Source organism: Cynara cardunculus, assembly GCF_001531365.2.
Source record: "Cynara cardunculus var. scolymus isolate 2C chromosome LG 2, CcrdV1, whole genome shotgun sequence".
Lineage (NCBI taxonomy): Eukaryota > Viridiplantae > Streptophyta > Magnoliopsida > Asterales > Asteraceae > Cynara > Cynara cardunculus.
In genome coordinates this window covers 68,285,048-68,311,743 of record NC_037529.1, presented here as the reverse complement: position 1 = coordinate 68,311,743, position 26,696 = coordinate 68,285,048, and the positions used below count along the sequence as shown (strand labels likewise).

The following is a 26,696-nucleotide window of genomic DNA, read 5'->3' as shown; positions in this document are numbered from 1 at the left end:
AGGGTGTGCAAGCAACGTGGCCCACGACCTGCGTGAATCATCACATGTGAATCGACCATTTTCTTATTTGGTTACTGTTTCTCTTATGAAACTGATTCGGCCGCCAAACTAATCCTTCATAACACAGAGAGGGAGGATACTAACTACTGAATTCTAAACCAGCACAACCAGAAACAGACATCTCAGACCATTATATGAACACATCAACAGCATAAATCGACGGTAATGGAAGTAGCAAGTACATAATCGAAGACAGTTATATTACACCCGAGTATATGCCATCAAGAATCCAGTTACATAACTTATAAATGCAGCATATAAGCCATACACTTGCTAATCATAAACCTAGCATGAGTTTCTACCTCAGACACACCCAATGGATCAACGAACCCATTGGTCATATCATATATGACATCCAAATCCAAACACGAAAAATCAACTAGTTAATTTCACCTCGACTTTGCAGACCGCAATGCCTTCTGGCCATCCTGTATGTGGGAAACAAATTAAAAGAATTAATTGGAAATATATACAGAGACAGATATAATCCCTGAATCGGCCTAAGGGGCTGTTTGGTTGGTTTTTCATTAAGTCCTATATGGATATGGTTGTCTGTGTGGATTAATCCATCTAAATAGATGGGGAAGGTTTTCGTTTGGGAGAGTTTTTTCATAGATGGAAAAGCATGTTTTTTAATTGGAAGGAGCTGGTTTTGAGAAAAAACTTGGCTTTCTGCATAAAGCTCCCCCTCCCTAGAAGCTCACTGAATAAGCCACTTTCTGTATCATTAAGATACTACAAAAACAGTCATGTAGTGCTGAACGAATAAGCTGAGTCCCATTAAGCTCATTAAGCTGCTAACAAACAGGCCCCAAAACCTCATCTCTAGGTGGGATATACAGGGACCGTTTCGTTTAGCCACAGGGAAGTTAGGATGGCAGAATGAAGCTTCAAAGTTCATAAACTAATATAGCATGAGATCTCATGTGCATGCAGGTGGGTCATTAATACAAAGCAATGCCAGGATAAGTGAGTCACTGAGTCCATACCTTTAAACCAAAGATTCACACAAAGATCATTCCCTCAATGCTTCTGCCAAAAGATAAAAACAAAATTGAGAAAATCAGCCATATAGGGTAACCAAACCAGCATCTCAGCATCTCCAAAACCTGGCCTTAAGGTGCGTTTGGCACATGGGCAGAACTCGACAAGGAAGAGTGAGATAGTCAGGTGAAAGAATGGTGGCAGGTTTTAGAGATCTAATTTGACATATTTAGTTTAGGAATTTACCAATCTTATCCCAGTTAATTTTGTTTCACCTATTTTGGTGGGTCAAAGGAAGTGCATTTTTGTCCCGCTCAGTCCCACTGTCATGCCAAATGTGTTTGTTTTGTTTTGGCCTGTCCCATCTACTAAATGCACCCTATATAACCCACCGCTAACATGCACTATCAGAATCTCAATAATCCAAGGAATTTTAGAACTAAAGTTCTAGTTAATTAGAAAAGTGCATAAAACTAAGCTTCACTGCATTCAAGTCTTCATTGAATGTAAAGCACGTGCTAACAAACTATGAACATCAATAACATCAAGGTCATAGCAAAATGGTAAAATTTATTATCATAGCGACACAAATTTGCACATCCAAGTCTTATCATTCTTTTGCCAATGCAATCACAACACAGGTTTTTTTAGTCTTCAAGATCAGTACACCCTCAAGTAATTTCTACGTGTTTATCCAAAAGAGGGAATTTGCCTAGCTGCTCTGGCACATCATACAATTAGAAAAACTGAACAAGAGGGGTTAAGTGGGGGAATACTTATATATATAACAAAAACCCAAAAAAAAATACATCCCAGGGAATGAAACCTGCAAATTTTCAAATAGTCAAGGTATAATTTGTGTAATACTTTACTAATTGCCTACAAAGGGTGGTCCCGACTCCCAACCAACAAAGGCCTATCAAGAAATAGTTAATTACATCAGGTCTCCTATTACGGCTTAAGACCTAGTAATCAACTTACAGAAGCATCACAGTTCAAGATGGAAACCCTACCATCCCAATATCTATGACAAAGACGACTGACCTAAATAAATGGTACTAATGTGCACAAAATGGTTACCGTTAGTAACGCCAACAAAACAAAACAGAGAGATTTAGACTTGGAATGGATTCGACTCCATTTTACTTGATTAAATCCAAGTTTTCAGCTCTTTAAAAATACATAAAGCAATCATTAGCAAAAATTTAGAATCTTCAAATCAATATCTGAAAGAGGCTGTAGCATGGTGAACAGATCACTGCTACTCTTGCGTCAAAGATACAGAACACAACAACCGTGCGTACAACCAAAACTATTTTCTTTTCCTAGTACTATAGACCTTGCAATGGCTACACTTAACCATATTTAGGAAAGTGGAAGACATTTAGAGAAAAAAATCTACTGGAAGTGAGTTGAAATGGTAAGGCTATTGATTAAATACGTGAATACTCGGTGTCTTCCAGATACGGCCAGTGTCTACAAGAAGGTTACATAATAATTCTGTGAGGCGTTCAAAATCGCAGCACTTCACAGTTGCATTAAATGATAATTCTGTGTGATTTTAGCCATATACCCATGAAAAATTCAAAGGTTTGACTAGACACGGTTATATGTAATTCTTCGATTATTTACCAAACAAGAAAGCATCGATAAAGTAAAAACTGTGGGCCACAATCACCGATACCAATAATTTGTATTAGTAATAATTGCTAAATAGGTAACTTAAACTGGAAATCCTTCCATATAATATAAGTAGATAGCAATCATAACATTACAATTTTCCACAAACATCCCAAATGGTAATTTTGTCAATTTTTCAAGACCAAGGAGAATAAAATCCCTTGTCATGAAAGGCAAAAAGAACAAGACTATAAACGATTGATCCATCTAAATCACCTACAGATGCATGCTAATGTCAAATCGACCATTTATTTTGTTAACAATGGCAGCAAGACATTCATTAAAATCATTATTACCCATCTAAAAGCATCTAGTCCAAATTAACCAGCTTCGACTGCCACCTAATCAAATGCAGCCTGCCTTCAAGAATTCTTTTAAAGAACTTTGAAGCAAGAACTCCCTAGGCTTAGCTTAACAGTGCATAGCGGTTAACACAAACGTAAATATCCACAATTCACAAGCATTTACACTAATTATAAACCCAACAGACAGTAATATCAATTATCAAACAGTCAAATTGGTAAGAAAAGAAGGTAAAAGGAACACTAACATTTCCGCTCATCGGTTGCATCATGAAATTCAGGTTCATCTTCTTCATCATCAGCAGTAGCCACCGAAACCACAGGCTCAGCAGAAGCAGCAGCATCCTTCTCATCGGGATACCTCACAACAACCACCGGGCACACACAGTGGCGCACACAGTAATCACTAACACTCCCAAGCCGGCCATCGCTCCCGCGTTTTGTCGCACCGAACCCTCGGCTTCCCATGATAACAGCACTTAACCCTAACCTCTCAACCTCTAAACAAAGCCTCTCCTTCATGTCATGATCTTTAACAATATGGATCTTATACGGAATATGCGCGTCCACCAGAGGCTGCGCTAGGTCAGCCGATTTCGTAGTCGTGAAAGTATCAAAATCATCTTCAAGCTTCTGCTGCGATTCCTCATTGTCAGTATCGACGATGGATAGGTCAACAGAACCCCAATCAGCGCCGTAAAGGACGGATGTAGGACGGACATGGATGAGGATCACGGCGTCACCGGGACGGAGATACTGATGGACGGCCCACTTGACGGCAAAGGCGCTCTCATCACTAAGATCGACGGCGATGCCTATCCTGCGTTGGGCACCAGCAGTGGGGGTTTCGGTGGCGGAAGGATTGGCCGTAGAACGAAAACGAGGAGATGATGATTTGACTTTGATGGCGGCGAGCGACGGTAGGTCGGAATCCGGTAGGGTTTTCTGGGATTGCATTATTTAGGGTGTGAAAAATTAGGGCTTATCTATGGATTGTTGACTGAAAGATTGAATTGAGAATGTGTGAGCGAATGTATCGGCGATGGTTTGGGGGTTTTAACCTCCCAACGAGATGCCGGAATATATCAACAAAAGTTATTCGGGTCGGATCACTTGGTTTTTAATTATTTTTCATATCAATCTGTGTTCTCGAATTTAAAAGGAAAAAGATATTAATAATTTATTATCTATATTTATATTATAAAGCATTTGACAAAAATTACTAAAAACTATTATTTATGTATTAAGTATCGTGTATTAATGCATATTATTTAAAATTTAAGATTACAAGTAAATTGTGCGTATATATAACTTATTAAAACTCTATTTTGAATTTGTATAACTAACTGCAGATAAACATAATCAAATATAGAATAAACATCTTATTTTAAATATAAAAAATCTGAAATATAATTAAGATAATCATTGAGTTCTGACGGAATCATTATCTTTATAAAAAAATTATTGTTAAGCCAAAAATAAATTACTTCATTTTGACCTAAATTAAAGTGTAATAAAAAAATTTGAATTAAATAAATTGTATAAAAAATGAGAACTTTTAAATAGTTAATTCGATATTAATATTGATAACTTTTTTCAAATTTATCTTTATTCAAAAGTAAAAACATTATTTTTCTCAAACCACATAATCCTAAATGAATATGTATTTCGTGACATTGTGTGATTACCCTTCTTGTTTATCTTGTCAAAAGAAAAGTAAAATGAAGAAGATGAAAAGGAAATTATTTTTTTGTGTTATTGAATGGAAGAGAAAGAAAAGAAGTCATTTTTACATAATAGAAGGGTATTCGCGTAATACAGTGAGATATATCTCGATTTTAGTGTTTCATTTTCTCTGTTGATATAATACGGTTTTATGTGGTTTTTAGGAAACAATAATTTTTTTATTTTTGAATGAAATATAAATATTCATGTTGAGACTTTTCCTGATCCGGACACTGACTTTAGTTGATCGAGAGCTTTGTTCAGTTGCCAACTAGACTTAACGAAGTTCAAATCACTCTCTAGTTGGCAATACAATAGGTAGAGTGATGAAAAAAGACTAAAAAAGAGACTGAGTTGGGGAAATTCTCTATTTTCAATCCCTCTTTGGCAAGACGAAAAAAATGTATCGATATAATTATTAAAATAACTATTTAAAAGTTCTCATTTTCTATGTAATTTCTTTAATTCAAATTTTTATTATAATTTAACATAGATTTATAACAAGGTAATTTATTTTTGTTTAATAATATCATTTTTATAAGGATGAAAATTAAGTATTCTGTTAAAACTCAATAATTATCCTAATTATATTATATTTTTTTTATATTTAAAATGAAATATTTATCCTGTATTTGATTATGTTTATCTACAGTTAATTACATGAATTCAAAAATTAGTATTTGATTATGTTTATCATGTATTTGATTATGTTCTCTTTTTTTGTGTATTTGTAATTCATTTTTTTTATTTTTGGTTTGATAATATAATTTTTTATATTGATCATATGATTATCTTAATTAGATTTTAATTTTGTATATTTAAAATAATGTTTATTCTCTATTTAATTATGTTTATCTGCAATTAGTTACACAAATTCAAATATGAAGCTTTAATAAATTGTACATGTGCATTATTTACTTGTAATCTTGAATTTTAAGTAATATGCATCAATAAACAGTACTTTATACATAAAAATTAGTTTTTAAGAGTTTTTGTCAAATGATTTATAATATAGTATAGACATAGATACAATTTATTTAAATTTTAATTAAATTAAAATGAATTAAAGGTCAAGTGATTGAAAAACAAAAAAAAGGAAGTAATTTAATTAGGAAAAGTATCAATCTTGTATGGAGAAAATTTGGGGGTATTTGAGATTGTTTATTTGAAATAACTTATTATTTTCTATAAAAGTCCTTATAAACTTATTATAAGTTAGAATATTTAACTTTTTCAAAAACTTCTTATTACCGGTTTGACACCGGAATAAGCTGTTTATCCAAACATTCAAAAATACTTATTACCGGTGCCACACCGAAATAAGTCAATAAGTTGTTTTTATAAGCAATATCAAACATCTTTTAATTGAGATATATAAGATTAATAATTAATAATTAATAACTTGTGTTAGATAAGTGTTAACGTGTGAGATGGCCAATGACATGGGGTTGACTATAACATGGTAGAGCATATTCTGCAGGAATTGTACTTTCCTAACCACATCCTTCCACTTGACAACACGTTTCTTAAAACGAAAAATAGATGTTTTGGAAATTTTAGTTACGAGTGTTTATCGGTTGAGATTCAATGGATTTAGATGGATCTGAACTGATCTAATTATTTATTGGATGTTAGATTTTGTCATTCGATCCAATCAATTAACAGTGGACATCTGATCTGATCCAAATCCAGTGCATGATTAGATCGGGTCGGTTTCATCAATTGGATGTTACTATTGGTTATTCATTTGATCGTATTTGATTCATTCAATCCTTCGATCTAATACTTAACCAATTATTCGTATATTTTCTTAAGTTATTAAAAAATAATGTATATAAATATCAATTAAAAAACAAGATCGTAAAATATTAATAATTATATATAGTTATTAATTGGATAATCATTAGATGGGGAATTGGATGGTCATTGTATTGGATCGGTTCGGTTTTATTGGATGTTAGATTGTCATCCAAGAACCAGCCGATCTAATTTGGATGTTGAAATTTTAGATCCGATCTAATCCAAATGGTCGGTCGATTCTAATTGGATCGATCGGTTGATATTGGATATCCCTAATTTTAAGTATGGCTTTTTTTCTGAACAATTTCTTTAAAATTAAAAAAAATGAAAAAGTGTAATTAAAGAAGACTTCAAAAATTATTACAAATAAAAGAAAAATATTATTCAATATATTTCATCAATAAAAAACTTTGAAAATCAATATTTTATTAAGGAATATTTTAATAATACAATTAATATTTTAATCTTTAAAATAGATAATATGATGAATATTAATGTAATTTTCTTTGAAGATTTAAGAGGTTGTTATGCAGTTGTTGGAGGGTTTGGTGAATAATGATTAAGTGGTCTGAATAATTAAAAGGCTCTCATGATATAGTGTAAAATGAAACATAATTGCTTACAATGAAATTAAGGTGCTGAATGGTTAATGGAGGCTCAGGATACAAAATCATTTAGATGTTTTAGAACCATTAACGGACAAACTTTTTTTTTTTGTCAAATAAGATTCACCTCTTAACGATTCAGATGTTGTCTCTTAATGAAACTATTAAGAGGTAAACAAACAACCTTTAATTCAACGTCTTGGAGATTTGAGAATCTTTTAAAGATGCTCTTAATTTATAATATTGAATTATTTAAAACTAAATAAATTTAATATATCTTATTGTTCATTTAAAATGCATTTGAAAATTTTATTGTTTGACCTTCAAAGCAATATTTTTATTCCACTAAAATAGTACAAACAAAAATTAATAAATAATAATTCGGATTAAAACACTACAACTTTAGACAATTTTTTTCATCCAGACCTATCTCACTTTCGTTCATCCAGTTAGAAGTGTTTATGAGTTGAGTTAATCGGGTTGAAGACATTTAAACAACTCAACTCAATGCTTGCGGTTTGAAAAATCTTAAACCCAACCCAAACCATACAGGTTGATATTCTAAACTTGAATATGTTATTTATCTACTTATAATTTCTTTTTCATCAACCATTTAATACAACTTATCAATACTTCTTATGTATATCACATTCAATTAATCTTTTCAATTTACATATATATGTTCACAGTTACTAAACATATATATGAATGAGTTATATATAGATGTAAATAGATTGAAAATATGTGTATATGAAAAACGTACGTGATAATGTAATTGTCTAATGTATATATTAATATAAATTCAACAATCACATTAAATCCAATAAATAAAAGAATATTGAATTCATCAAATTGGGTTGGATTCAATTAATAGTAACTCAATACCTATGGTTTGAAATTTTTTACAACTTGATTAAACATCAGGTTGTTTCGGGTTGAGTTATTTCACATTGGATTGAGTTGGGTTGATCGGATTGGTCAGGTTTTTGAGCACCCCTACGTCCAGTATTATGGCGCATCAAAACCTGTATATAACAAACAATATACCTCTTGTTGTGGCATAAAAAATAACAAGAGGTATCTATTTTAATTTCACAAACAAATTGATATGATTAAAAGATATTGCAAGATCATATTATGGATGAAGACAAAAAGAGAAGTAATCAAAACAAGTCCTTCAAAACCATTTGCTACCAACCTTTACTTACTCACTACCCACAATTTCTAATCTACAATCTTCATCGGTAGAATCGACTTACAGCTCCGATATCGGATCTGCAAATGCGACTCTCTCGGGAAGAACGAATGATGCACACAACATCCATTTTCCCGGGGCGACAAGTCGCACTTTATGCATTTTTACTTCAAAAGCCACCTCCGACAACGCAATTCTTATCCGCTGATTAAAAACCATCAAGAAAAACGATATGGTTAAAAGCATTTTATAAAAATTTCTTCATAAATTCTCCAAAATTGAGAAGCAAAAGTCAAAATCTCCAAAAAAAAAGTTACATTCAACTCCATCAGTAGTTTCGATTTCCGTCCCTATGCTTTATAAACTGTGATTTTCGTCTCTATGGTTTACAATTTATTGCTATGTTCGTCCTTGGATTAATTCCTACCTCTAAGTATAAGGGACCAAAACAGTAAAGAATAGTCAACCACATGGACCGAAACAACAATAAATTGTAAATCATACGAATGAAAATAACAATGAGTTACAAACCATTGGGACAAAAACATCAGTTTCTAAACCTGTAGATAAAATTCGCAATTTTTAGCAAATCACAAGGACGAATTAAATTTATTCACATTCACATTCTCTCTAACTATGTGTACTGGTGTGATTGATGAACATGAATAGAACGTGAGAATTTGGACACAGGAGATTTTTATCTCAAAAGAAGAAGAGCCTAAAAACTCCAAAATCTTCTTTTTCTCCATTTTTGAAGGAACCATTAGACATGTTCTTACTTCCTAAGGGTCTGTTTGGTGTCCAGACAGAACATGATAGAACAACTGTTCAAGGTTTGGTAAGATAAAAATGGACAAAACAAAACAAGTAAAATGACCAATTTACCCTTAATGAGATATTTATTTAATTAATTTATTAAATTATACTAGAGTAATTATTTTTTATAACAAAATATATCATTAGAAAGTTTTCGTCAAAACAATTAAAATGACACCAAATAAAAAGTTCATGTAGTTTCCAATTTTTATTTTTATCTCTTTTCTTACATTATTTTTTATTATTAATATATAATAAATTACATAAATTAATAAAAATATAGAAACTGTATAAAAATAACATTTTGAGAACAGTAAAATAAAAGTTTAAGAAACATAAAATACAATAAATAAAATTTAAAGAATGAATAAAATGCAAAAAAGAGACCTATTTGATGTTTTAGAAGAGAATTAAGTTTTATTTTAAGGTTATAATGGTAAAATAAAAGTCAGTTCCACCATGTTCCATGGGGTAGGGGTGGAACATGCCTGTTCCACTTTGTTCCTATCTGTTCCACATAAAAGTCATGCCAAACATGGGATAGGGATCCCCATCCTGTTCTGTCCAGTGTACCAAAAGCACCCTAAAGGAATCAGAACCACAGATGGAAAAAGTTTCTATGTAAATTGAAATATCAAACCTCATGAAAATCGAACTCTGGATCTTCAGCTTTTGAGAATCCATAGACATGAATCGTTGGCAATGTTAACTCTTCGTTTCTGTCGGCATCTCTAAATATTCCCTTAAATGCATCTGACATCAAATTTGACATAAGATTGAGCAAAGAAGAGAACTTTGATCCTAAAGATGATGAAGGACTTCTGTCAGTTATGTGTAATCTTAAGTTCAAACAAGTTGATGCATTTTGCCATGAACGTATCTAGTTCTCAGACTGGAATTCATCGGTTTAGGGGTTGGGGTTTAGGGATTACCAACGAATCATTCCTAATTCAATAAAGACAAAGGAAATGGATAAACCAGATACCGTGTGACGTTAATGCTGCAAGAACTGTGGACACGCATCAGTTTCTACCACCTCCAACCGTCAAAGAATCAAATGATGGATTCTTTTAAGAAAAGAAAAAAGTGGATATAGAATTTCGGGAGCCATCCATGTGGGATCCATGCAGAATCGACACTTCAAGTTCTTGTATGCGGGACATGGCAAAACAAAAACTTGTTGTCCCAGGTTTGGACAAGATGGGACTGAGTGACTTTTTGACTCACCAAAATAGGTGGAGCAAAAATCAAGGAAATGGGACAAGGTTGATAAATTACTAAACTGCCCATGTGGCCATGTCAAATTAAAACTCTAAAACCTTTCACAATTCTTTCACCTAACTACCTCATTCTCGTCTGTCCAGTCCAGTCCCGTCCGTGTACCAAGCGCACTCATATAGAGTCTACATGACTACGACTATAATCAAGATCCATACCCTCTTTGGTATCATCTTGCCTTTGTGGGTCACTGCTGTCAAGCTATGGAAAGCTTCACTCCTTTCAATGAAAGGGCATTGACTTCATGTCAAAGTGAATAAGGGTCTGTTTAGTTGGTTTTCCATTAAAATTTCGAGCCAGAAAAAGCACTAAGCGAGTCCCAACAAGAGTTAATGGCTCTACCTTAAATGGGTCCCTTCTTTGAAGGAGGTCTATGAACCAGAAAGCTCATTAGTCATAAGGGGCCGTTTACCATATGCTTACCAAGTAAGCTCTTACTGTGTCACTTTTCTTATGGAATGAACATGGCAAGAACCGAGAAACTTATCTGGTAAGACTCATGGCAAAAACCAAGTCTTACACAGTAAGCAAAGGGTGACGATTCTTACCCAGTTAGCGCTTGCCAGATAAATTGTTGCACCCGATGTCATAAGTAGAGTGTTCACTTTTACCAGCAAGCACTTAACAGGTAAGCATTTTGGTAAACGGCCCCTAAGTTTCAAATTTATTGACAGAAAGCTGGCAATTTTGTGCTAGACTACACGACCTTTTTATGTCAATCATCGAAATAACATCAGAATCAGAAAGAATTCAGTGCCACAAGAATTGAACAAACAAGCATGATTGTTTGTTTTTTAAGAGGCGTTGAACTCTAAAATCTTATTTCACCTCTGATAAGAGGTGATGTTGAAGTTTAAAAGCAGAATCATTTAGGAAAATAAAAAATATAAATGCAAAGAGGAATAGTCAAGCCCATACGTACCAAGATACTCAGCTGCATCCTTAGGCAGATTCATGACTACTTGTGTGATGGGTCGGGAACTTTGACTCTTAAAGATAGCATCAATGAATCTCCTCCCATCCATGTTAAAAACCTTCAATTTGACAACAGGTATAATGATGTGTAAATGCTTCAGAACAGAGAACGTAATAACCTCAAATCTTGCTAAAAATGTGAAACAATCGGGCATCCTTAATACATTACTCCCCCATATCACAACGAATTGAACAATTGACTTGTAACGCACTTGAAAGAAAGTTATTAGAATTCTTCCCTATAATGCCCTTAATTTTAAATACGATAAAGCTTACTAAATAAGCCACTTTCTATATCATTAAGCCGCTACCGAACAATCATGTATAACTGACCGAATAAGTTGCGAGTCCCATTAAGCTCGTTAAATTGCTAACAAACAGGCCCTTGAGTCATTTTATTCCATGAATTTGCATCTTCAAATTGTTGTCATTTGTCCTTAGCACGCTCACAAAATGAAAATGTCTGCACTTGTGGTGTGGTGCAGTGGTGGAGGGGGTATATGTTAATTGATCTAAACTTGAACGGAAACCAGAGAACGACCAAGTTCAAAGTCAAACCTCAATCTTCCTTTCAAGTTTGTTGAGCACGCAATTTCTTTCCAGATAGTCGATTGCATGAGGATTTAGATCATTTGCATACACATATTTAACCTTTTTTGCTGCAGATATGGCTAAAGGACCAACCCCAGCAAACACGTCACCTGTTGGCGGAAACTATCAGATTCCACAGAACAAAGAAATATTATGTCATGCTCATATAATCATTCAAGAAAGCATCAAAAAAAGAGAATTATATGAGAAACTTTTAGGGGTTCAAAGATTTAACATGACCTCTGCATTTTTCAAGGTAATACCAAGCATAATTCTACTCATATAAGATCAAGAAAAAGAAACGTACAAACTACATCAGCCCGTGTAAAGCAATTTACAAGCCTTTGCCTCTCCGTTGCAAGCTTCGAGCTCCAGTACCTGCATAATGTAAAAGGGTCAATAAACCAAACCAAACCACACAAGCGCAGTATATCTCACCCGAAGGTCGGGTCATGGGTGAGACGTGTGCAGACCTGACCTCTACTCTTCAGACCGGTTGTTTCCATGAAAACCCCCGGCTTGTGCAACACGTGCTAAAGGAAATGACAAATCTTGCCCACAAAATTTACGGAAATAGAACATATTGCTAAAAAATTGAAAATGCTTTAGAAATAAGTAACAACATCCAAAAAAACAGATAAACAAACAGAAAAAACACGCAACCAGAAGCATGTACAAGAACATATCCACCAACTGCACTCAACCTCATAAATCAACAAAAAGATATGTCAACAAACTATGAGCCTAACAAGCCTTGACAACAAGCACATGGCTGTCTCGAAGTCTACAATTTTACTTCCAAATTGATTTCTCAAGTCGGTACAAATATCTTCTAGCACTCTTCTTCACAAGCACCAAAAGGCTGCCTATCAATGCAAACAACTTATTCCAAACCCACATTTTGGGCAATCGAAGATATCCAGCCACCAGCATCGGTAACTATAGAAACAATCCTTGGCAAAACTCTAAAGTACCAAAGAGAAATGCAATGCATATAAAGATCCTTGGTCTTTACTGACAATTAGTTCATACCAGTAGCATCATATAGTGACCATACTTTTAAGCTATAGGCTACAGTCAATAACCACTTCAAAAGTACAACATCCAGATGTAAGCATAATATCATATAACTGGTCATTTGAAATGATAACATGTTCAAATGAACCACAACCACCTATGGTATCATTACATGAGCATCCCATCTATTCTGAGTTATGATAATTTTTCAAACTCTCCGGCCATGAATGAAACTTTGGTGGGCAAATCAAGTTTCAAGGTTAAATAACATCAACAAAAAATCAAGAATTCACCAATTTGAACAAATTTACTATTGAGTGTTTTTTGTGTTCGTCTTTTCGTATTTCAGGTTGCATTTTCCCCATTCTACCATTGCATTTTCATTAATTTGGTCTTGTGCCAACTTGTGGTTTGCTCTGGTGGTTTTAGTTGCTTTTAGTCATTTTCGGTGCTCAGAATGTGAGTCTTAATCGAAGAAACAAATGAGTTTTAGCATTTTTGGTATGATTCAAAATAAAAGTGTTCTCACAATAGCGAGCTGTAAACAGTAAGTTCCAAGCATTTATGGAAGACCTAAGCGTTGTCGAGCAAGCAAAACGGCAAACACATGTTAGTGGTAGCATTCTTTGGACAGCTTTCACCTTCATGCAATATTTTGATAATATCTCACTCGTCTAAGCTCGGATTGAGGCGATTCCAGAGGTTGTGGGAAGATAAGAAAAAGAGCTACAACTTTCATCTAATGAGCTTGGAACAGAATGTGCCAAAATCAAGCCAAAAGTTGCACGGGCCGTGTAAGACCGGCAATGGATAGAGTATGGGGTAGGGTAAGGGTTATTTTGTTACCCTATCCATTTAAAATAGTGAGTTACGAAACGAATTATTATCCATGTTATGGAACTCTTATGCATATTACCCTACTTATTAAGATATGGGATAACAAAACGGTCGCTTTTGAGTTACAAAAAATATTGCTAAACATTAAACATAGAGATAAAATTTAAAATTCAGAAAGATAGTAATTATTCTACATCTAATTTGTTACAACAAACATTGTAATGTTATTCAAAATATAATAATGAAATTTTTGTAACAATAACAATATGAAAATTCGAAGCCAAATTCTAATAGTTAACTTTTTATAATTGTGTGTGTGTATATATATATGGTCTCTAATAACAAATAACAAAAATATCGTTTATCCATGTACAAACCATTAATATGTCAGGTAAACGGGTAGTGGATAAAAGAAATTATCCATACACACTGCAGTAAACTTGGGCTTATAGGACGTAAAAATGTCTGTGTAATAATAGACTACTTGGACTAAGTTTATCGGACAAAACAATTGAGTGTCATATGTAATAGTGTACAATAAGTTTATTGGACACTTTTGGCCATCTTAAAAAGTTTTTATGACACTTCTAAAACAAAGTGTCGTAGTAGCTTCTTATAAGACACTTCGGAGAAGTGTCCAACAATCTTCTATAGAACACGTGTTTCTATGAGACACTTTGTTCAAATAATGTCATAAAAAAACTAATATGGCATTATATTTCAAAGTGTCCTAAAAAACTTGTTAAGATGCCAAAAATGTCCTATAAACTTATTGTAACACTTTTGCATAGATCTCACAGTTGTTTGGTCCTATAAACCTAAGGAAGTCTATTAGAACACTTGGACATTTTTGATGTCTTATAAACCCGATTTTGTTGTAGTGACCTTATCAAAGTGTCGAAACATAAGAGGTAATGGGTTTATCCTTGCACATTGCAGGCCCTACGTCCGTGCCAAGGCCCTATAAACCATAGAGCAGGGATTCCTAATCCTAGTTCTCTTTCATATTTGCTTTCTTAGTTTAATTAGTATAAATCTTCCTACCAATGATCTAGCTAACTCATATATTGAAATTGGTTGATGCTCATTTAGTGTCTCCCTTTGATCGACTCCTATGCTACAACACATGTTGGTATTTTAAAACACATATTAACCTAATTTGATCCCCAAATTTATGAAAGACTCAAAATCTCGTGCTAAAGAGCGTGAAGGTTCGAGTCCTCTTCAAGGCATAATATTGAGAATGCTCATTAAATGAGCAATTCAATAAGAGAGCTCGGATAGCAATACCCATTATGGCCAAAACAAAGCATTGCTCTCTGATATCTCTTTCTAACCATCAAGAAAAAATGGTGGTGGGCATTGCTTCTCTAGATTAATTTTATGTTATACGTCCGTTTCCAAAAACACAACTTTGAACAATATGTACAATGCATAAATATACTAGAATTTAGAGAATGACCCATCATGGATGTTGTGGGGTTTCCATCTACACAGGTTCTAATCTCTCATTCTCACCTACACCAAATGACACCACCTCGATAACCACTGCTACAAAACGACATCATTAATTCATTATAGCCGTCTGGAAAGGTACAATGGAACACCAACTGGTCCACCCTCTAGAGTCAAGACCCCACATATGGTTTTGGACATGAAAAACAATGTAGTAGAATGAAGAATCTATATTGGTTCTATTACTAACGCTTTACGGGGGCGCGGGAAACAAATGTAATTTTCATCTTTGAAAAACTAAATTAAGTATAGGAAGATGAAAATGGCATCAGAAAGGTTCAAATTTGTAACATTAAATTTGTTAACACCACCACTGCACCACCTTCCATCCCCCAATGTGTTTATAGCACGCTAAATTTGATATGCAAAATTAATTTTGCACGAATGAATATCACCAAAGAGAAAGTAAAAAAGCAAAGGTACATTAGTTCATTGCTGCATGATGTAAACCACTAACAACACAAAGCTACCATATTCAAGATCTTAGGAAGGAGTGTTGATCAATTTTTGGAAAGGAAACTTACACTGCTGCCAAATCAACATGAAAATGAACTCCATTCTCTACTATTCTTGTCACAAGAGAATGATTTCCAGCCAAAACTTCAAGCTGCATGGTTCTAAATTCATTATCAATGGAATCAATCTTATTGACAACTGTTTGTATCTTCGGTCTATTTTTGTCCAAAACAACCTGGCAACAAGCAGAAATGCTAGATAAATACTACGTTTTAAAAGAAGATTCTTGATGGCTTGATCGATAAGACTTGAGCTAAGTACCTTCGCTATAAGATTCTTATATGGAAGATGTTCATCCCTCAAGTTTAGGTGGATGATATGCCCAACAGTCTCAAAGGATGAAGGAACTATCATACCCTTTGGAAGCAAAGCCTCTAAGATCTGCATTATTCTCATAACCATAGCCGAAATCATTCCAAGATACAAACATGATTAACGAAGCCACATGAAAACGTAACTGCAGAATATGGAAAATCAAGGAAGCAAAATATAATCAGTTTGCAGTTTCTTTGGCTGTAATAGATACCTCATTCATCTGCCAGTAATTGTAAAACAAAGTCAGCTTGCATCTCACAAGTTCAAATGGTGATCCCGTTAAGCATGCCTGAAGAAAAGAGGAACCTTATAATCCAACTAGAGCTATAATTCACCAGCTGGGATAATAGTAATGCAGCCATACCAAATTATTTCTTTTTCATTGCAAATAATATAACGCATAATGAAAGAGCAATGCCTTCTCCAACCAAACGCTTATCTAGAATTAAGCTATAATGAACCCATTTCCATCATACCAGGTATTGTTTATAAAATATATTTCTGCAGTTACATTTATAGCATGGCAAATGTCTCAGTTGTCAATTGTCACAGATAAACAGAGTATGAAATGGAACTGATGCACTACAAAATCGGCTTTATAGGACACCAAATATGTCTAGTGTCCTAATAGACTGGTTCATAGGGCTTGAGTTTATAAGACCAAAAAATTTTGTTTTCTATGCAAAAGTGTTACAATAAGTTGATAGGACACTTTGGGCATCCTAACAAGTTTTTAAAGGACACTTTTGAAATAATGTGTCCTATTAGCTTTTTCACAATACGCTTTTAAGAAGTGTCTTATAAGCACATCTTCTAGGACACCTGTTTCTACAAGACGCTTTTTCACATAATGTCATATAAAAATATTAATAGAACGTTTTATTTCCTAAAAGAACTTGGTAGGACACCCAAACCAAAAACATCTTATCAACTTCTTGTAACACTTTTACATATGACTCAGAATTGTTTGGTCCTATAAAGCAATCTTTTAGGACATTTAAACATATATATGCGGCCTATGATGCCAAGTTTGTTGTAGTGATGGTAAACAATGCGCACGGTTTACGGATAGCATATACCTCATCAGCAAATATGATGCTTTCCCTAATCATTTATACTAACCATTTTCACTACAAAAGATATTCAACTCATAGATGTGGTGGAACAAATACCTTAATCGCCTCAGGCAATTCATCCATTGATTTATCTGCATGTCGATGATCCAAAAGCAACAATCTTGTTGATCCTTTCCATTTCCCTAACCTATACTCAGCCTCTCCAATTAATCCACTCAAATCCTCCCATTTCTCCTCGGCACTCCGACGATCATCAACAACCTCCTCTACTTGATAACACTCGTTCCTTTTATTCTCTCTAATTTCACTTGGCTCCTTTTTTGTCTTCCTCTTTGGCCTCGACAACTTGGCCAAGTTCCTGAATTTTTCATAACCTCTGGCATTGAAGGTTTTTGCAAGCTTATCTCTGTATAAAACCGGACTCAGTGGCTCCCCATCTCCCTCAGCCTTTCCATAAATTCGCCGATTCAAAGACTCCAAGGGTTCATCATCACTCGAGTTGAAATACTTCTGTAATTGGCCATCAATTTCGTCTCCAGGAACCCTAGCTATGTTCCGAATCCGAGGCCAGTTCAATAGATGTCCACGGATTTGACTTTCTAGAGCGTAGCAGCGATCGGCGGAGACCCGTAGAGCAGAAATGTCGAAAACACGAGTGAAGCAGTTTTCATCAAATAAATCCTCGTTATCTTGCTGTAGTGTTTTGGATTGGATTGATGGTTGGTAGCCTTTGGACAGTGAAGGCTCGTAAGGGAAGGTTTCGTCAAGGGTAACGGAAAGTGAAGCGGAGGCGGAGACGACGGCGATGGGGCGGATGGAGGTGGGGGTACAGGGGTTGGAGAAGAAGGGTGTAAGCGGAGGAGATAGAGTAATGGGAAGACAAGAAGACGATCGAAGAAAGAATTTGGTGAACATCGAATGGAATTGGATTTTGCCGGGAAGATTCAATTGCAGGGTTTGAAGGGTTTTGTGGGTTGGGGTTCACATGGTTGAACTCAACGCTCAGATCCTCTAATCATAACGGTAAGATATACAAGGTGTTAAATTATGTTATTGTTATTTTCCTTTTTTTTTTTTTATGGGTTATTTATAAAAATAACCGGTTTTCACAACCTTTTGCCACAAAATAACTACATTTTAGAGGTTTTGCCAAAATAACCACCCGGATCGCCCCCGGGGGCGATCCGTACACAATGGGGGCGATCCCGGGTAAAAAAAAAAATCTCAAAAGTCGAGATTACTGTTCACCTCGTTGACCGTGTTTGATCTCGCCCCCGGGGCGATCCGTACTGTACCGGGGGCGATCCGGGTAAAAAAAAATTTTGATTTTTTTTTTCTAATATCAATTTCACTATAAATACCAACCTCCAAATTCATAATTTTTCACACATTCCCTTCCATTTCTTTTCTTATATATTTTACTCTCACAACCCTTAACCCATTAAACACAATAAATTATCACAACCTTTAACCCACTAAACACAATCAACCATCACAAAACATGAAATCACGTGAAAGTGATAATGTTTGTGTGTATCTTCGAAGTGGCGGTTTATTCCAAGATATAAATGGTGTTTTAGAGTACCTTCCGATAACCTCCCACACATGTGCAATACGTTTGTCTTCGCCAATAACGTATTATGGGGTCGTCAAACGTGTGACGAAAAAGTTAAGTTTACGTGGTCCTTTAAATTTATTTTTTAAAACGAATACGTTATATCAGTTTATAGACGACGATGATGTAGTAATCCTCCACAATGCGAAATCAGATATAATGTCTGATTTTTTCTCCAAAAATCAACTAAATATTTTCTTTTCGTAACCACAATTATCATCCGGTTATTTTATAACGAAAAACCGTGAAATTTAAAATTAAATACGTAAAAAGACACACTTTATGTACTTTTTAATTTTTATTAAAAACACCCATTAATTGTTAAATAAAAAACACAAAAAAGTTAAAATTTGGTTTAAAAAACACAGAGAAAAATAATTTTTGCGTCTCCATAATTATAAAGATTTATTTTTAAACTTTTTCCCATGAAATTTGGTTCTAAAAAAGTTAAAAAATACAACTTCAATGTTATAAAAAATACAAAAAAAAAACACGGGTGAACAGTACGGATCTCCCCGGGGCGAGGTCAAACACGGTCAACGAGGTGAACAGTAATCTCGACTTTTGAGAAAAAAAATTTTTACCCGGGATCGCCCCCATTGTGTACGGATCGCCCCCGGGGGCGATCCGGGTGGTTATTTTGGCAAAACCTCTAAAATATGGTTATTTTGTGGCAAAAGGTTGTGTAAACCGGTTATTTTTATAAATAACTCTTTTTTTATCCGTAATTTAATTATTGTTTTGGTTCTATAGTTTATAATTTTTATCGATTTGATCCATTTTATTAAACGTGATTTATATGATTGTTATAAAAAATATTTTTATTATGTTTGTATTATGTGTGAATAGTTTTATTTAAGGGGTTGTTTGTTTAACTCTTAATAGTTCCATTAATAGGTAAACCTTGTTCGGTAAAAAAAAAAATATGCCTCTTAAAAATTCTAAAATCCTCTGAATGATTTTGCATCATGGATCTCTCTTAACCATTAAGAGCCCTGATTTTATTGTATACAATTATCAAACAATTATATTTCATTTTGCACTATATCATGAAAGTCTTTTAATCATTCTGACCACTTAATCATTCTGCACCAAACCATTCAACAATTGTCAAACAGCCCCTTAAAACAGCAAATATATTCAAAAAAGAAAGGCTAGTGAGAAGCTGGGAGTACATCAAGATATTACAAGCTTCTATCAGGTCTTTACACCATATATTTCAGTCTATCTTAAACCCATTTTTGATTATGCTCCTAGTCGGAAAAAGACCAATATTGCAATTCGTTGGCGATTGAGAATCTCGATTCTTCCTTACCATAAAAACCGTTATGTTTCAAGATTGCCAAATAGCCCAAGGTATGTTCAAACGAGAATTGTATCATTTTACAAATAACACGAAAACACATGAAACATGCAACCATCACATGTGAATGTGGGACAAAATAGTGTAAGGTCACTCATGTCCATCATGTATGTACCATCAGTTTATCGACCAGGGGCGGATGCATGAGGAGTTGGTTGGGGTCCTGGGCCCCCAACAAAATATATTGTTCAAAGCCCCATTTTTTTTTTACTTTTAGTTTTTAATTTCAAACAATTAGGCTCCCAACAAGAAGACCTTGAAGGCCCCACCCCACTTCCATTTCCTTCTTCTATCACCCTTCAATCTTCATCAGTCACGCACGCCTACTGCTTCAGCACTTCTTCTTTTTCTTCACGCCGTCGCTGCTTCAGTGCTTCTTCATCACTTCTTCAGTGCTTCTTCTTCATCAATCGTTGTTGCCTGTTACCTGCTTCTTTCTTCCGGTTTCCAATAATTTGGTTAAAAATTATAATATCCAAATTCCAGTATTTAATGTTTAATTACTTTAATTTTGTTGTTTGTTTCACAATTGGTGATTTGGTAAATGTTTTATGTTAGGTTAATTTTGCAATTATATAGACAAATGAAAATGGTAGGTTAATTTTGCAATTTTGTAGACAAATGGAAATGTTAGGTTAATTTTACAAATGAAAATGTTAGGTTAATTTTGTAGGAAAATGAAAATGTTAGACAAATGAAAATGTTAGGTTAATTTTGCGATTTTGTGTTGAAAAGCAATATGCAAGACAATTAAAGATCAAGTGTTATTTGTGAATTATATGATCAGGCAGAAGGAATAATTCCTAGTTGGTAGGTCTCCTTGGGTGCTCATCTTAAGAAGAGTACTAAAAGATTAAAACATAAGCTTTAGAAGTCACTCTCCACCACATCATTGCATTTCAGTAAGCAGGATACTCAGTGCCACACATGAAAAGGTAAATATACAAGTCATATTCACTCAACAATATAAATTGTATGGTCAATGTCGAGTTTACTTTAATCGCATCAGTTATCTTTATTCGGTTAACCGAACAGTTTAAGCTACCCGAAATCTTTTTTTGTTCGGACGAATTGTTCAGTTTCGAAAAAATTTCGACCCTCTTAAGTGTGCCCCCAACCATAATAGTTTCTAGATCTGCCACTGTTATCGACTATGATGGTTGTGAGGTTGTCTGTTTCTGGTGTTCTCACGTTCTCATAAAATAATACCATTTTTGTTTATATCAATCCATATATAGCTAGTATTGCACATATATATATATATATATATATATATATATTTGTATCTTCCATTCATGTGATGTAACACAAGTCACAAAAATAAATTTGTGTGGATTTACAATTTTTTTATTAACCTGGATATCCAACTCGTTATGTGAGTTGACTAATCCTAGGACGACCATTCACTTTGTAGGTAGCTCGGAGTCATCGCATTTGAACCTCCGTAGCCATAGGAAGATTTTTATTCATCATTGGATTCGAATCTGAGATCTCCAGACACTTTTGACCTTTAGAACTCAAGTTCAAACCAATCGGACACCACCCTTACAGTCTTTAGTTATAAAACGATGTTTAATTTACATCTTACTTATCAAAAAGCCAATGCAAGATTATGTGATTTGCACAAATCATATACATCTTTTTCTTGGGAAATTTATTAAAATAGTCATTTTCAGAGTTGGTTTTACATTCTAGCCATTTTCTCTTCAAGTTTACCAAAATAGCAAAAGGTCCATAAAACCCACATCCGCAATTGCAAACCTAGCTAAAATACAAAAAAAAAAAAAAAAATACACTTTCTAACCCTATCTGGAAAAAAATTACATTTCTCACTCAGGTCTGCAAAAAAACTACATTCCTCACCCAAGTCCAAAACAAATTTACATGTCTGACTTAGGTCCGCAAAAAAACTATATTTCTCACCCAGGTCCAAAAAGAAATTACATTTCTCACTCAGGGGTAAAAAAAATTACATTTCTCACCTAGGTCCACAAAAAAATTACATTTCTCACTCAGATGCAAAAAAAAATTACATTTCTCACCCAGGTTTACAAAAAAATTACATTTCTCACCTACGTCGGGAATTTTTTTTAAAAATTACAGGCGTATGGCTATTTCAATGAACTTTGTAAAAAAATAGCTAAAAGATATAACAAACGGGTAAAACTCGTTATTTTAATTAATTTTCTTTTTTTCTTTTGCTAAGAAGAAACATCATTACACATGTAAAAGATGAAGAGAAAGAAAGAGTGGATGCCATTATTCACTATGATTATTCCCAACACTGATATCATGAAAATGTGAAACAAATTGAAGCAGGTGACATTGTGGATTCAGCATGAAGCAAAGCAGGTATAAAAATGGAAAATCTTAGAAAGTAGCCAACCTAATCTACCACCTACATCATCAACCCGTTTTAGTATTCATTAAATGCTGTAGATCATGAACGCCTATCCATGTCAAATTTGCACCACTGCACTAAATACATGAGAAATTTACAGAAATGGTTGCTTTTTTTAGAGTTATTTTTACTTGTTTCTAGTTAATTCTACTTTTCATATAAGGATTTCCATTTCTTTGTTCGTTTCGAAAATTCATGCGTTTGGAAGTCTTTGATAATTAAATAAACCAAGATTTTATCATGACTGCAATTTTAAAGAGACACGAAAGCGAAAGCCTACAGGTCTAAATGGTATCACCTTACCACACTTTCCCCTTGGGCTACCCTCGAAGAACTGTTTAACGGTCTGGTTGTCTTGCACTCCTGGAGGATGGTAGCGGTGGAGGAAGACCTCGTTCGCTTCTCTCTGGAAGTTGTTTATAGAAGTGCGCTTTTAAAGTGCATTAATCAGGCTGTGAAGCGAAGGTTACATGGGGCTATGAAACCCGGTGTAAGAATTTAGAAGCCCTAGTAGTAAACAGAAAATGAAAAGCTAAAAAACTAATCCTTATACATATATGTAATGTAAGCTTCCTATGTAAGAATTAACTAAAAAGGTAAATGAGATCTGAAAATGACTAAAAAATAAAACTTTTCTTGACAGATTGATTATTTTTGTAAACTTCTTCTAAATGCATACAAGAGCATAGTTGTAGACCTAAAATCTTTGTTAAACAGATATACCTTTTGAGATAAATTAAAGATCGATAAAGTTATTTAATACGATTTTATCATATTTCACTGTCTTAAATTATTTTCTAAATTTTTGGTTGATTTTGAGTTTTTTTTTCCAAAAGGAGCAGCAAGTGGGATCAAAATGTCAATGATGCATCACTATTTTAAAGGTAATGTAATCAAAGTCAAACTCAAATAACAAATACATAGTGACAAGTATACATGTGTGGCGTTTTTGACCTACTTTTCCTGAATTATGGACAAACAAATTTTCATATTATTTTCTAAAATATAAAAACAAGATACAGTTTTAGGTTTAGATATTTTTTTTTATTAATTTGTATATTCAACTCGTTATGTGAGCCGATTAATTCAAGAACGACCATCTGCTTTACGGATAGACCGAAGTCACGGCATTTGAACCTCTGTGGCCACAATGAGATTTTTATTTTTCTTTGGATTTGAACCAGGATCTCCAAACACTTTTGACTTTTGGATCCCGCGCTCAAATCAGTCAAGTACCACCCTTGTTGTTGGTTTAGAGAATTATTTTCGACTAAACTGAAATATAATTATTATAATTATATAAAGGTTATTAAAAAATATAACAAAATAATATATTATAAAATATTTTAAACTATAATTAATGGAAAAATCTCTACAACAAAAACATGTGATAAGAAAATGAATAGATATATAGGAGTATATTTAATAAAGTTATATAAATATATTAAGAAACAGAACTTTGTTAACCCAAATGAAAAAACAATTATAAGAATTGGGGTAAGGGGAAATAGAATTGTTCCATTGATCCTAATCTCCAAGGTCCAAATTTCATTACAAATTTTAAATCATAAAATTATGATTTTTCTGTGAATATTTTTTTAGTTTATACAAAATACACATAAGACTTTTATACACATTTCATACAGACTAACCTGAGCTTCCATTCAGAGCTAAGCTACCTGGTGGGGTTATGAGTCCTTTCAAGCAGCCCTGCCATGATCACTCTTTTTTTGTAATGCTTCGAGTCAGTATCCACACACTCAGCCATGTTCGTAACCGAGTCGACTCGCTTGATCCGATGACAAGGTACAAAGTAGAACCAAATTGATGTACACATAATGGAGAAGATCCTCCCCCAAATCACCAACACAACAAGGCTTAAGAGAAGAAACAAACACCAACGGATATTCCAGTTGTTGCCACCAAACATGATCTGATCAGGATTAGGGTTCATCAAAAAGAGCATATTAGATGAAACTGAATTTCTCGAATCATGAGAGTCTAGTCGAGATAATCCTTTTTGGTGAGACGACGATTGAGGAATGGAATTGGTAGATGTTGGTTTGGATAAGATTAGCGATTTAGAAGAGCCCTGAGATCTCAAATGCGGTGAATCTGTTCGGGATGATGATGCCTTTTGGTCAAAACACAATGAAGAATTAGAGTTGATAGGATTTGATTTCTTCAAGGTTGACGAATTGGATGAAACCGGATGTCCAAAATCAATTGTATCCATTCGAGATGATGTTCTTTGGTCAAACAACGATCTAGAATTAGAGTTGTTAGACGATAAGGAAGACGTGGAGTATGCAGAAGAAGTGGTTCGTGAAGAAGTAGAGTATGCAGAAGAAGTGGTTCGGGAAGAAGAAGAAGAAAACAGATGTGAACGACGACTACATGAATCGTCCATATCAGGACATTCTCTACCGTATGCATTACCGTCATTGAGTGACTTGCCGACCTTTTCGCTTGATAACGATGACGAACTCGTGTCCGAAGAAATCGAAGATTTGGAAGCACTGCTACGAATCTTCTTCAACTGTCGATGAAAATCAAAATAACAAATGAATCAATATGATGCCGCATGATGAAAAACATACAAATCATGAATCGATGCAATAATCCAGAAGATTCAGAAAATATAGTTTCCGACTCGAATAAAAAAATACAGATTAACGTCATTGAGATCTATGATGTTTCTGTTCAAAGATGTAAGCAAATAACAATCTGATTCCACATTTTTTACTTCATCTGTTATTTGTTCGATTGACATCGAGAAGGACGGATAACAAACTTCACATGAAAATGAATGAATTCATGAAATAAACAGAATCAAACATGAGAGAAACGGATTACGAATATGAATTAAAACTAATCACCTTTGCATTAAACAAAACAGCTTTAAGTATACGAGAGATTCGTCGTCGAGGAGAAGAGCGTTTCGCAAAGCAATCATCACGGTTGTCGGCATCGCAACCGTTGACCAAATTATCATCCGGAATGAAGTCTCTCCCTTGGCGACCACTGTCTGCTATTAATTCTGGCTTTCCTAACGGCCCAACTTTGTCATTCCGGCCATCAGATTTGTCAAATGAAGAAGGTCCATCTTCGGAGCGAAAGCAAGACCTGAGAAACTTGCTTCTCCCTCTCTTCTTCTTTCTCTTATCATCCGTCATAGCGCCAGAGAGAGAGAGGGAGAGATGAATCGATCGAATAGTTAGGGTTGCATGTATTTAGGGAAAGAAATCGGGGAGAGAAATGGAGAGAGAGATAAATTGTTCTACGAGAAATCAAAGTACATGAGCGAGACTTGCCGAAATTCCCGCTCTTCGTCTTCCCCTTCTTTACAACCCCCAACTCCCACCACCCCCACCCCCACCCCCACCCCTATATATATTTAAATCTAAATTAAATAACTCCCATTTATTTCCATGAAGTTTTCATTACATGTTTTTTTTTTTCTCAAATTAATTGTAATTTTTAGACTAAATTACAAATTCGGTCCATGTCATTTGTCGAAAATAATATTTTAGTCCCTTTACTTTTGAAATTGTAGTGGTTTTACCTGAACTCTAACGACGTTAAAAAAATCCCGTTAAACAATGGATATTTTTGTCTTTTTATTGATTTTTTTTGTGTTTTTAACCATGGTTATAGATTACTTGTCACAACCTCGTTATGGTGTGTTATGACACCAAGGCTTAAATTCCTCGTCATACAATAGCAAATCCAGGAAATTTGATGGGGCAGGGGCATGTTCAATTGGATTTGGGGGAGGGAAACATATGGTCATATAGAACTGGGGGAAACTATGTAAGACAAAGGTGAAAATAAAAAATTTAAGCTAGTCAACAAACATTTTTTTGTTTTACATATGCAAATGAGTGCATTTGTAAACCCGTGTGATTTACATATGAACCATTTAACTTATTTACATATGAACTCATGTGATTAGTTAAATATTTCATTTATGAATCAATTAATTAGTTTATATGTGAATCATAGGGGTTCACATATGCACTTGTTTGTC

The 26,696-nt window shown here is 34.2% G+C and overlaps 3 protein-coding genes across 4 annotated transcripts; all 3 read right to left on the bottom strand.

Moving 5' to 3' along the window:
* Window positions 1–216: 216 nt before the first annotated feature.
* LOC112507396 (universal stress protein PHOS34-like) lies at window positions 217–4,059 on the bottom strand. Its single transcript, XM_025111968.1, has 3 exons — window positions 3,275–4,059; window positions 1,050–1,092; window positions 217–488 (listed from the first exon to the last, which is right to left on the bottom strand). Coding segments are annotated over exons 1-2 (711 nt in total). The 5' UTR covers window positions 3,984–4,059; the 3' UTR covers window positions 217–488; window positions 1,050–1,090.
* A 4,181-nt stretch (window positions 4,060–8,240) lies between these two features.
* LOC112505347 (tRNA (guanine(37)-N1)-methyltransferase 1) lies at window positions 8,241–18,270 on the bottom strand. 2 transcript variants are annotated; one of them, XM_025109269.1, is made up of 9 exons: window positions 17,384–18,270; window positions 16,423–16,500; window positions 16,158–16,277; window positions 15,905–16,071; window positions 12,319–12,389; window positions 11,979–12,121; window positions 11,368–11,479; window positions 9,808–9,920; window positions 8,241–8,555 (listed from the first exon to the last, which is right to left on the bottom strand). In XM_025109269.1, the coding sequence occupies exons 1-9, from the start codon at window positions 18,200–18,202 to the stop codon at window positions 8,412–8,414; spliced, it is 1,767 nt and encodes a 588-aa protein (XP_024965037.1). In that variant the 5' UTR covers window positions 18,203–18,270; the 3' UTR covers window positions 8,241–8,411. The 2 variants fall into 2 exon arrangements, with proteins under 2 accessions (XP_024965037.1, XP_024965043.1); XM_025109275.1 differs by lacking the exons at window positions 8,241–8,555; window positions 9,808–9,920; window positions 11,368–11,479 and adding an exon at window positions 11,826–11,883.
* Window positions 18,271–24,197: 5,927 nt separating this feature from the next.
* On the bottom strand, window positions 24,198–25,982 carry LOC112507313 (uncharacterized serine-rich protein C215.13-like). Its single transcript, XM_025111846.1, has 2 exons — window positions 25,546–25,982; window positions 24,198–25,205 (listed from the first exon to the last, which is right to left on the bottom strand). The coding sequence occupies exons 1-2, from the start codon at window positions 25,840–25,842 to the stop codon at window positions 24,342–24,344; spliced, it is 1,161 nt and encodes a 386-aa protein (XP_024967614.1). The 5' UTR covers window positions 25,843–25,982; the 3' UTR covers window positions 24,198–24,341.
* Window positions 25,983–26,696: the final 714 nt, after the last annotated feature.